Here is a 12,014-nt window from a genome sequence, read left to right on the forward strand (position 1 = left end):
CCAGACAAAGCCGCGAGCCCAGGGATGGGAGCACGCGGGGGACGGCCTGCCAGCGGGGACGACACCATTGCGCCTGGGTGCCGCAGTGTGTGTCTCGGGGAAGGGGATATATTTCAAGGCGTGTCTGAGCAGACGGGGAGGCTTTTCCAAACCCAGGCAGCTTCGTGGCGTGTGCGGTTTCGACCCTTTCACACAAAGCGTCAGCATGTGGTAGCTGACACCGGCGCCTTTAGGCTGGCGGTTTCCTTCCTCTTGGTCTTTGTAGAGACAGTTTGCAGAACAGCGGAGAAAATGGGTATTGTATCGTTTCTTACAGAGTCCGGGTCTTGAAATGTAGATGACAATGTGTTGAGTGGACTGACAGATCATCGAGAGCATTAAGAAAGTATAACTATGTAAGAATGCTTCTCTAGGAATTTTCACACCATTTAATCCTCAGAAATCCTGAGACGTTGGCAAAACACATGGGGTCTCCCTGTTTTTACAAGTGGGGAAAGCAAGGCTCAGAAAGATCAAGTGGCGTGCCCAGCTGGACACAGACTATTAAATGGGGCGGCGACGACGACCCCAAGGCTTCCTCACTCTCTCAGGCAGTACAGGATAGTGATTAAACGCGTCGCCCACATTGCCTGGGTTTGAATCCTGCCGCTGCTGTTGAGTAGCTCCTGGAGCTTGGACAAGTTTCTTAGCTTTTCTGTACCTGTTTCCCTGTCTGTAAGTTGGGCCTGGTAATACCTGCTTGCAGAGTGGTTGTGAAGTTGAAATGTAAATATATGTGAAGCAGTGTAGACATGTTAGCTACCATTATTACCATTAAGCAGCTATACTTTGTTTTTTGTTTTGTTTTGAGACGGGGTCTCATTCTGTCGCCCAGGCTGGAGTGCAGTGGCACGATCTTGGCTTACTGCAACCTTCGCCCCCCGGGATCAAGCGATTCTCCTACCTCAGCCTCCCGAGTAGCTGGGATTACAGGCACCTGCCACCGCGCCTGGCTAATTTTTGTATTTTTAGTAGAGACAGGGTTTCACCATCTTAGCCAGGCTGGTCTTGAACTCCTGACCTGATGATCCACCCGCCTCGGCCTCCCAAATAAGCAGCTATACTTTCGAATGTTGGTGTGATTTACGTCTCATGAATAGGCCTCATGTCAGTGTAATTGTGGAATCTCTATGTTGCACTGAGTTCACCCCTTTGTGAAATTTTACCATTAATGCCTAGTTTCACCTGTAGCGTTGTGTATTGCTTCAGGATTCTTTTTAAGAATGCACCAGGTAGGCAGAGTGTTCTTAATTTTGCTCCACGGTTTCAAATGTCAAGGAAAACATTGGAAGTTGGATTTTGGCATTCAGTATAGATGCAGAGTTCAAAGCAAGATCAAATTGGGAGGTGTTTTGTGAAAGTTGAGGTAAACGTGTTTAAGCTTCTTTTTTGAAGCTTTTCTGAATTCGGGATTTACCGGGAAAGTAGGACGTTTAATTTTAGCGGAGCAGTGCAATGATTTAACCCTGACTAGAACTCTGACGTTTATAGCTAGCCTTGAGGCCATGTTTTCAGCCAGTGTGCGGATTTGCCGGGGTCAGACTCCAAGCTTGATTGTGAGTTCTAGCCTTTGTCAGAAATGCAGCAAGTCATGCTAACTTGCAAGGGAGTCAACCGAGAGCACGCGGTGCCTGCGGGGCCGGGACGGAAGCCCCGCCCCCGGCGCAGTTCCCTCCTGGCGGCGGGGGAGAAGCACCTTACACGCTCCGCTCTGCTTTTGTGCCACACAGAGGACGGTCGGGCTCTGGAAGGAACGCTCTCGGAATTGGCCGCGGAAACCGATCTGCCCGTTGTGTTTGTGAAACAGAGAAAGATAGGCGGCCATGGTCCAACCTTGAAGGTAGGAGAGAGTAACGTATCTTTTTAAACGGGGGATGAGCTCGTTGAGCTCAGCGTGGTCACAGCCTGCCTTTTAAAGCCAGCGTGGATGTGACCCTGCAAACGGGACGCAGCGCTGGGAAATGACGAAAAACGCTCGTGGGCTAGCCCATGTGTTAATCGAAGTTGATCAGACGTTGGACAAACTTCACATCCCGGGAAACTTGAAATATCTAACGCTTTTCATCTTTTAAAATAGCTTTTTAAAAATGTCATTTTTATCCTATTTCCCCTTCCTCTTTCCCTCCTAGTTGTAAATAAAATTTTTTAGCAGCAATGTAATCTGCTAAATGTTAGTTGTTTAGGGAAGTCCTGAGAAAAGGAGATCAGGAAATGCTTATCTTTGTCATCAAGGTGGCCCTGTAATCTTCCTCTTAATTCTCTCAGGGGTAGGGGACCCGGAAACCACAGGGTCTGGAGGAGAGCAACCAGGAAGCTCTTGGGGTGACTTCGTTTTCCTTCAGGTGTGTCTTTTTAGCCCAGAGTTAATAGTTGGGTGAAGGGAAAGGAAGAAGTCTTCCCTTTGGCTGGTAGCAAACACAGTAGAAATCCTTCCTTAGACCTATGCTACTGAGGAGTTATAGCCACTGAGGGATTTATAGCCTACAGTGTTAGAAAAATGCTTGGAGGCTGGGTGTATGTTTTATTTACTTATTTAAAAAAAAAAAACAGTCTTGTTCTGTCACCCAGGCTGGAGTGCAGTGGCGTGATCTTGTATCACTGCAACCTCCACCTCCTGGGTTCAAGCAATTCTGCCTCAGCTCCTGAGTAGCTGAGGATTACAGGTGCCCGCCACTACGCCCAGCTAATTTTTTGTGTTTTTAGTAGAGATGGGGTTTCACCATGTTGGCCAGGCTGGTCTCAAACTCCTGACCTCAGATGATCCACTGCTGCGTGCATGTTTAAGGGAAGAGGACACCTGGGTGATGTTCTATCTCACCTGTGGTAGATTACCAGGTTAGAAAACCTCCCGTAGTCCCATCACCATGATCCATGTGATTTTTGTCCTTATCCATTTATATCTCTGTAATTTTTAAGAAATGAAAACATTGCCTTCTTAGAAGTAAACCTGAGGCCTGCGTTAAATGTAAAAATATATTTAGATGTGTTGCGGCCTTAGGAAAAATACTAATAATTTGAATTTTTATTTATTACCTTTTCTTCTAAAAGTATTTTATTTGTTTTTGACAAATGGTTATAGGGAATGGATCTAGACTTCAAACAGCAAATGAATGGAAAATTAATGGAAATACAGAGGCTTTTAGCTTTAGTTAAAATATATTGTGTTACTCAGACCTTTAGTTTGCAGGTAAAAAGAGACAATGGTCTATTATATTAATATTCCTTCCTGCCCGGCGCGGTGGCTCACACTTGTAATCCCAGCACCTTGGGAGGCCGAGGCAGGCGGATTGCTTTGAGCTCAGGAGTTCCAGACCAGCCTGGCAACATGGTGAAACCCCGTCTCTACTAGAAATACAAAAATTAGCCAGGGCTTGGTGGCGCATGCCTGTGGTCCCAGCTACTCTGGGACTGAGGCTGAGGCTGGAGAATTGCTTGAACCTGGAGGTGGAGGTTGCAATGAGCTGAGATTGCGCCACTGCACCCTGGCCTAGGTGACAGTGAGACCCTGTCTCAAAAAATATATATATATATGTATATTTCTTCCTGTGTGATTATTCTATTATTTTCACCTGTGTCATAAGTTTACATTTACAAAGTTATGTAGTAATTTGATCTCTATGTAATCCTACTGATACTCCTGGTTTTAATGGCAATGGGAGTAAAAAGAGTCACTCTTTTTATAAGCTTTGGAACTCACTTAATTGATTTGGTCTGATGTTCTGATGTTTTTTCTTTTTTTTTTCATTGAAAACTTTTTTTTCTTTAGAGATGGAGGTCTCATTATGTTGTCCAGGCTGGTCTTGAACTCCTGGACTCAAGCGATCATCCGGCCTCGGCCTCCTAAAGTGCTGGGACTGCAGGTCACGACATTTAGTGAGGTATAGTGCCATGAATGAAAACCATACCACCAAGAACACTTAAAAGAAATCATTTAGCATATTTCTTAAGTAAACTTATTCTACTTTGTGTCTTTTTTTTCTTTTTTTTGAGACAAAGTCGCTCTTGTTTCTCAAGCTGGAGTGCAGTGGCATGATCTTGGCTCACCAAAACCTCCACCTCCCGGATTCAAGCGATTTTCCTGCCTCAGCCTCCCGAGTAGCTGGGATTACAGGCACATGCCACCACACCTGGCTAATTTTTGTATTTTTAATAGAGATGGGGTTTCACCATGTTGGTCAGGCTGGTCTCGAACTCCTGACCTCGTGGTCCAAAGTGCAAGGATTACAGGTGTGACCCGCCACACCCAGCCTTTTTTTTTTTTTTTTTTTTTTTTTTTTTTTTTTTTTTTTTTTGAGAAGGAGTCTCACTCTGTTGCCTAGGCTGGAGTTCAGTGGTGCGATCTCACTGCAACCTCTGCCCCTCGGGTTCAAGTGATTCTCCTGCCTCAGCCTCCCGAGTAGCTGGGATTACATGGGCCTGCCACCGTGCCTAGCTAATTTTTGTATTTTTACTAGAGACAAGGTTTCACCATGTTGGCCAGGCTGGTCTTGAACTTTTGATGCCGTGATCCACCCACCTCGGCCTTCCAAAGTGCTGGGATTACGGGCGTGAGCCACCTGGCCCAGCCCTATTTTTATTTTCTAATGAGTGCTAAGAAATGAAAGAAGAGAAACAGCAAGGTAAGGACTATTGGTTTGAAAGATCTGTGAACTTTTCAGCCAATTATTGCCTACATTTGGGGCTAAATGGTAGGTTTTGAAACCCTTAAGGGAGCTTTGGGTTTCAGTGGAGAAAGGCATTTATTCGTGGAGAATTGAGTGCTTATAGTCCTAAAGTCCACACCTTTAAAAAGAAGGTTAAGATTTCATACTTTAATTGCAACATAAATAATGGAGGGAGCTCTTCAAAATGTCCACTTTTCCTTACTCCTTTTAATATTGTTTCTTCCTCATCCCCTTTACCCTGAATAAACAACGGCAGCAAAACCTACCCTGCTTTCACAGTGAGTGTACTATAGAAGACAAGGGAGAAAGAATCCTGCTGGAAGAAGTTGGTGAGCCTGGGTGACTCCCTTGATAAAGGATGAAAGCTTTCCAGAAGAGTGTTCCAAAAAAGTGTAGTCTCCAGACCACCTGCTCAGAATCCCCTTGAGTACTCGTTAAGCATACATGCCCAGGCTTTACCCGAGTTCTTTTGAAGTAGACTCAGGAAAGAGCTAGGAATCTACCCCCCATTTTTTTTTTGAGATGGAGTTTTGCTCTTTTTGCCTGGGCTGGAGTGCAGTGGCATGATCTCAGCTCACTGCAACCTCCACGTCCTGGGTTCAAGTGGTTCTCCTGCCTCAGCCTCTCAAGTAGCTGGGATTACAGGCATGCGCCACCACGCCCGGCTAATTTTGTATTTTTTTAGTAGAGATGGGGTTTGTCATGTTGGTGGGGCTGGTCTCGAACTCCTGACCACAGGTGACCCACCCACCTCGGCCTCCCAAAGTGCTGGGATTACAGTGTGAGCCACCACGCCCAGCCTGCCTTTTTGTTTTTGTTTTGTTTTAAATAAGCTCCCTCCAATAATTTTTAGGATAAATATCAAGTTTGAGACGCTTTAATATTATTGTACATAGGGTAGTTTGATCAAGATCATTTGATGAGATAATTAGAATTGCGGAAAACAAAGGACTAGTCTTTAATACCCAAAACATATTTGTTAGAAAACAGCAAATAGGAACCCAATGGGGGAGTAACACTTTTTATTGAACACTTTAACAATGAATAGAAAAATAGGGAACCAAGCTGTTTGTGGCCAGGGCTTTTGTATGTCCATGTATAAAGTTGGAACTAGGGAGCTCCAAGATGGTTAAGAACTATGAATAGAGTTCCTACTGCTCAAAGACATGGCTTTCATAAACAACTTGGTTTTTAAAGCAAAGTTCCAGTATTCTTGTAGGGAACCTGTTTTGTATGTAAGTCAGCATCTCCCTCAGGATTCCAGGGTTTCGAAATCACTTGTAGAAAGGCCTATTGGTGGTACTGAGAGGAGAAGCAGAGTGAGTGAAAAAGTATTTACTGGAATAATACCAAGTGTCAGACATAGAGTGTCAGACATAGTTAAGACTTTAGTAGTTTGAGGTAATCCTGGGAGATGAGACTAAAACTGGCAACTCGGGGCTTAAATAATTTATTCAGGGCAATATTAGGAGAGATGACAGGCACAAAGCAATGGGGGATTAATATCCAGGTGAATTTTGCAGACAGTTGCGGTGGCCCCATGTTCCAGTCTTAGGGGGTAGATGCTGAGACAAAGGCAGGTCTCCTTTCATGTTTTGAGACAAGGTCTGGCTCTATTGCCCAGTGCAATGGTGCGATATCGGCTCATTGCAACCTCCGCCTCCTGGGCTTAACCCATCCTCCCACCTCAGCCTCCCGAATAGCTGGGACTACAGGCGCACACCATCTCACCCAGCTTATTTTTGTATTTTTTGTGTATTGGGGGTTTCACCATGTTGTCCAGGCTGGTCTCAAAACTCGTGAGCTTAAGCCATCTGCCTACCTTGGCCTCCCAAAGTGCTGAGATTACAGGTGTGAGCCACTGCACCCTGCCAGGTCTCCTTTCAAGTCTAACTTCTAAAGTTACCAGAAACCAGAATCTTAACTGAATAGACATCAGGACATGAGTGGTAATTGAATAACTCTCCAACCATCCCCTTTCTTAACTATTCTTAACTGCAGAGGCTACCAGAACTTGACAGAAAACACAATTTATTTTGTTTCTTTCCTCTGAAATAATCCCTTCTTTTTGGAGGCATTAGTAATGTATCTGCTTTTGGCTTGATTAAAGTTGAGGCCTGAGGAGGACTGGAGGATTGCTTTGAAGATGAGGGAAGTGACAGATTCTCTGGCGTACATTAAAAGGAAGGGGTGAGGACTACCAAGATTTAGAAGAGTCTTAGACTGTTAGAACTGCAAATAAATGTAGAAATTTACTGGTTGTAGAGTCGTGTTGAGCTCCTCCTACTTCTACCAGGTGTAAACACAAATCTCTTTTTGCTGTGTATCTGTTCTTTAACAGTAGCATCAAAATTCTGGTGGTATAGGCTTCAGATTTCCTGTCACTCCTCCTGTTTACTCACCAGCGCCTGACTATTCTAGGCATCAGCTTCTTGCCCCTATTTACTTTTGCCTGGACCATTTCATCAGTCTTTAACTGGCCTCCCGCTTCTGATCTCCCTCCTCTTCCAGCTCCTATTGCCAGTCATCTTCCTGATTGCTACTCGCTGGCCCCAGATCTGCATCCAGAATGAAGTGGGAGCTCCTTAGCTTGGTATTCAATGCCCTCCAGGGTCTAGCCCCAACCTGCTTTTCTGGTTATCTCCTGCTCTGCTCCCTCACTTACTGGAGGCTCCCGGGAATATCATTGCAGCTAAAATATTTCTCCCTACAGTTTTCCTCCTCGCTTCTATTCTTTATTTCAACACCTGTCTTCTCTTCCTACCCTAACCCACTTTTCCAACTGCCTACCTGTTCAGAATACAAGGCCAAAGTTTTCCATTCCTTTCCTCCTCTGTTCCCACGACAATCCCATAAATCTTTATTTTTGGAAAAAGAGGAATCCTGCCAATGATAATTTTTTGGCTTACATATCGAGGTCAGAGAGCTAGTCTTATTCTTTATGCCTGTGGTCCCAGGCATATGTTAGAGCCCGGCAGATACCTAAGCAAATATGCCTGTTAATAATTATAACATTTATTTGTTGAATACCTATTATGTGCTAGACTCTAAATGTTGTTAATACTTAGTGATTAAATCCCCACAGCAGTCCTGTGAAGGAGGTGGTATTATCCAGGTTTACAGAAGAGAAAATAAAAGCCTTGAATTTAAGGAGCATGCCCAGATTACAAGCTAGTTAAGTGGCAGAGTCAGGACTGGAACCCAGGCCTGCATGCCTGCAAAGCTCACTCTCGTGTGCTCATACTTCTGGCACTTGGCCTTATGTTATTGCTATTGAGATACATGCTTATGTCCTTGATGAGATGCTGTGGTGTGCTCATGATTCGAGGTCAGGCCCATGCAAATCTTGGTATTCCTAGCATAGTGCTGGCATATGGTAGGTGTTCATTCATTACATGCTTGCTGAATGGAACTTCAGTCTTCTGTGCCTACTTGTACCCTTCTTTAAGAGAACAATGAGGCTGGGCTTCTACAGAAAAAAAAGAACAATGATACATTTTAATATCTTCCATATATTGAAAAAAATTTCTTTAGAGGCAAGGTCTCGCTCTCACCCAGGCTGGAGTGCGGTGGCACTATCACGGCTCACTGCAGCCTCAACACCCCTGGGCTCAAGCAATCCTCTTGCCTCAGCCGCCTGAGTATCTGGGAATACAGGCATGTACCACCACACCTGGCCAATTTTTAAATTTTTTGTAAGATAAGGTCTTTACAAAAGGCTTTTTGTTGGCTTAGGCTTATTTTTTAATACCTAGTGTGCATTCAGTAAATATGTATTGAGTGAATAGATGGTGGTAGGGCCAGAAGAGACTCACTTAAAGGATTTAGCTGTAAGGTATCTGGTTTTATTGAAGATGGGCTATCAGGAACCAAGCTCTAGGTTGTTCAGAAGAGATTCTAGGCAGCATATTGGAAAGCAGTTCAGAATTAAAAGCTGTATGACAGCAACATTGACTGCCTTCAGCACTCTATGCAGGTGTGTCCAGGTCAGTTGGGAACAAAGTCACTTCACATCTATTTAGCTAGTATTTACTGAGCACTTGTGTTGACATCGGGCTAGGCACTATCTTTGTAATCTCTAACGCAAGTCTGTAGAGCAATGTACTTATTTAAAAATTAATTTGTCAGGCTGGGTGTGGTGGCTCATGCCTGTAATCCCAGCACTTTGAGAGGCCGAGGCGGGTGGATCACTCGAGGTCAAGAGTTTGAGACCAACCTGGCCAACATGGTGAAACCGCTTCTGTACTAAAAATACAAAAAATTAGCCCGGTGTGGTGGAGGGCACCTGTAATCCCAGCTACTCAGGAGGCTGAGGCAGGAGAATCGCTTGAACCTGGGAGGTGGAGGTTGCAGTGAGCAGACATCCTGCCATTGCACTCCAGCCTGGGCAACAAGAGTGAAACTCCATCTCAAAAAAAAAAAAAAGTAATATACAAACACTTGATGACAAATAAATTTATATTTATTTATTTATTTATTTATTTATTTATTTATTGAAATGGAGTCTTGCTCTGTCGCCCAGGCTGGAGTGCACTGTGCGATCTCAGTTCACCGCAACCTCCGCCTCCTGGGTTCAAGTGATTCTCCTGCCTCAGTCTCCTGAGTAGCTGGGATTGCAGGCATGTGCCACCATGTCTGGCTAATTTTGTATTTTTAGTAGAGACAGGGTTTCTCTATGTTGGTCAGGCTGGTCTCGAACTCCCAACCTCAGGTGATCCGCCTGCCTCAGCCTCCAAAAGTGCTGAGATTACAGGTGTAAGCTACCACGCCCGGCCTGATTTTGTTTTTAATGATGACAACCACTCTATATGGCAGACTGAGACATCTGATAGACTTACGTTACAATTGCTGAAGAAAGTAAGTGGAAACTAATAATGCAGATATTTTTCATTTGATCCCTGAGTGGAGTTCCTAGAATGCTGCATCCTTTAGTAGCCACATACCCAGTGCTTCTTACCCTCCCTGTCTATCAAAATAACACTCCTAGTCATTGCTGTCTTTTGAGGTGTTGTGGAGGCTCTTGTAACCTGAAAGGTTGTTCTTTTCATCTCACGCCCTTGTTTATATTCTTGAGGCTTGGCAAGTCAGCCAGCACTGGGTTTTTAAAGTGTCATTAAGTATATGATTTGACCACAGAGCAAGGGTGGAGATTTTATCTACTCCAAAGTATTTCAAATGAGTAAGTCCAGATTATTTAGTGAGACTCTTTTACTTCTCCAATAATAATGCCATCTTATTTGAATAAAGCAGTTATTCAAAGCCTCTTTTGGATACTAGACTTAAAAGAATCTGCTGAAATCTAAGGAGCTATTCCTGAGAAAAATGCACATAAATAATTTTGTATATAAACTCAGACTATTTGTGGATCTGCTTCAGAATATCTGGTACAGAGGATTACCTTTCAAAGTGTTACTGTACACGCTTTGAATAGTTGAAGCCTTCGTAGGTTTTTTAAATTTTGTTATATGGCAAATTTCTTTTCACTGGTATTTGTTATAGTGGAATATATTCCTGTGTTCCTCCTTACTGATTTAACCTTTAAAAATATTTTTCTGGGGCCAGGCGCAGTGGCTCATGCCTGTAATCCCAGCACTTTGGGAGGCTGAGGCGGGTGGATCACGAGATCAGGAGTTTGAGACTAGCCTGGCCAACATGGAGAAACCCCATTTCTACTAAAAATACAAAACTTAGCCGGGCACAGTGGCGCGTGCCTGTAATCCCAGGTACTCAGGAGGCTGAGGCAGGAGAATCACTTGAACCCGGGAGGCGGAGGTTGTAGTGAGCCGAGATCACACCATTGCACTCTAGCTTGGGCGACAGAGTGAGACTCTTATCTAAAATAAAAATAAAAAATAAAAAAAAATTAAATTTTTTTCTGTTCCTAAAGCAACATTCAGAAGTGAAACTACTGGTTTGATTACAGTTTTTTTTTTTACATTTGCTATCTTTGGGATTGTTTGATTTATTAAGTACCTACTCAGTAGTTGAAAACACTGTCAGATATATTACATAATTTTCATTCACTATAGTAAATATATGGTATAAATAGAGTTGTCCCTCGGTATCTTCAGGGGATTGGTTCCAGGACCCTTGTGTATACCCAAATTCATACATAATCAGGTCCCAAAGTCTACCCTGTGGAACCAGCGTATATGGAAAGTCAGCTCTCCGTATTCACCGGATGTGAAACATCACATCTTACAAATACAGTATTTATTTCTTTATTTCTCACAAGCTTTTTCCTCTTTAAGGAGCAGGCAGACCTGTATTTTTTATCGCTTTTGGTATAAGTGGATCTGTGCAGTTCAAAGCTGTTTCCTTCAAGGGTCAACTGTAGTAGTATTCCTGTCTTTATAAATAAAGACACTGGAGGCTGACAGGTTAAGTAAGCTGGCTAAGATAATACTAATAGCTAATAGGTCAAGATTGGAACCCAGATCGTCCCCTCCCACAGTCTGTGGTCTTTTCAGAAACTAATTTTCATTAAAAAAAAATACAGATATCTGTCATCATAGCAAAGTTCACCTTTAATAATAAAAAACAAAACACAAAATATATACACACAAACATAACTTTAAAGAAAATTAAGATGAAAGAGAAACTGCCAGGCACAGTGGCTCATGCATGTAATCCCAGCATTTTGGGAGGCTGAGGCGGGCGGATCACGAGGTCAGGAGTTCAAGACCAGCCTGGTCAACATGCTGAAACCCTGTCTCTACTAAAAATAAAAAAATTAGCCAAGCGTGGTGGCTCGCGCCTGTAGTCGCAGCTACTTGGGAGGCTGAGTCAGGAGAATCATTTGAGTCCGGGAGGTGTAGGTTGCAGCGAGCCGAGATCGTGCCATTGCACTTCAGCCTGGGCGACAAGAGCAAGACTCTGTCTCAAAAAAAAAAAAAAGTTAAGATGAAAGAGAAACTATACCTAATGTCCTGCTAATTCTGGCAAATCAAACTAGGACTTTTACCACATTTCTTCACAACTCTATTAAACAGATGCCATGGTGGTATGAAGGGAGAAAAGCTGCTATGAAAGAAGGAACAGAAAAGTTTAGGGAGGTAGCTGTTAGGATAAGTGTATATGTTAGAGTGTGGGACTCAAACCTGACTGATTCCTGGCTTTGGCTCCAAAAAGTCTCTTAAAAATCCATTTGTTATAGATAAGTCTTAACAGCAAAACCTCACTGGAGAAAAATAGTGGACTCATGTGACTTCTTCCTTTATTTGGGTATGGGGAGACATGTGACCTTTATCATCCACCCTATCACGTTTGTGTTGAGCAGTATGGGTTGTGGGAAAGAGCTCAAGAATGCTT

General features: G+C 43.5%; 1 protein-coding gene across 9 annotated transcripts in view; it reads left to right on the forward strand.

The window, feature by feature from the left end:
• Positions 1–12,014, forward strand: part of TXNRD1 (thioredoxin reductase 1) — a 187,339-nt gene that overhangs the window by 69,102 nt on the left and 106,223 nt on the right. For 3 of the 9 annotated variants that reach the window (XM_055235464.2, XM_055235465.2, XM_063615189.1), the window contains one exon: positions 1,770–1,879. The exons of 1 other annotated variant lie outside the window; for it this stretch is intronic. In XM_055235464.2, coding sequence (XP_055091439.1) covers positions 1,770–1,879 — 110 coding nt within the window. Of the gene's footprint in view, positions 1–1,769; positions 1,880–2,304; positions 2,382–3,805; positions 3,918–12,014 lie in introns of those variants that run through there. 5 more of the 9 variants (XM_063615187.1, XM_055235467.2, XM_063615191.1 and 2 more) reach the window with 4 other exon arrangements.

Source organism: Symphalangus syndactylus, chromosome 13 (genome assembly GCF_028878055.3).
Source record: "Symphalangus syndactylus isolate Jambi chromosome 13, NHGRI_mSymSyn1-v2.1_pri, whole genome shotgun sequence".
Lineage (NCBI taxonomy): Eukaryota > Metazoa > Chordata > Mammalia > Primates > Hylobatidae > Symphalangus > Symphalangus syndactylus.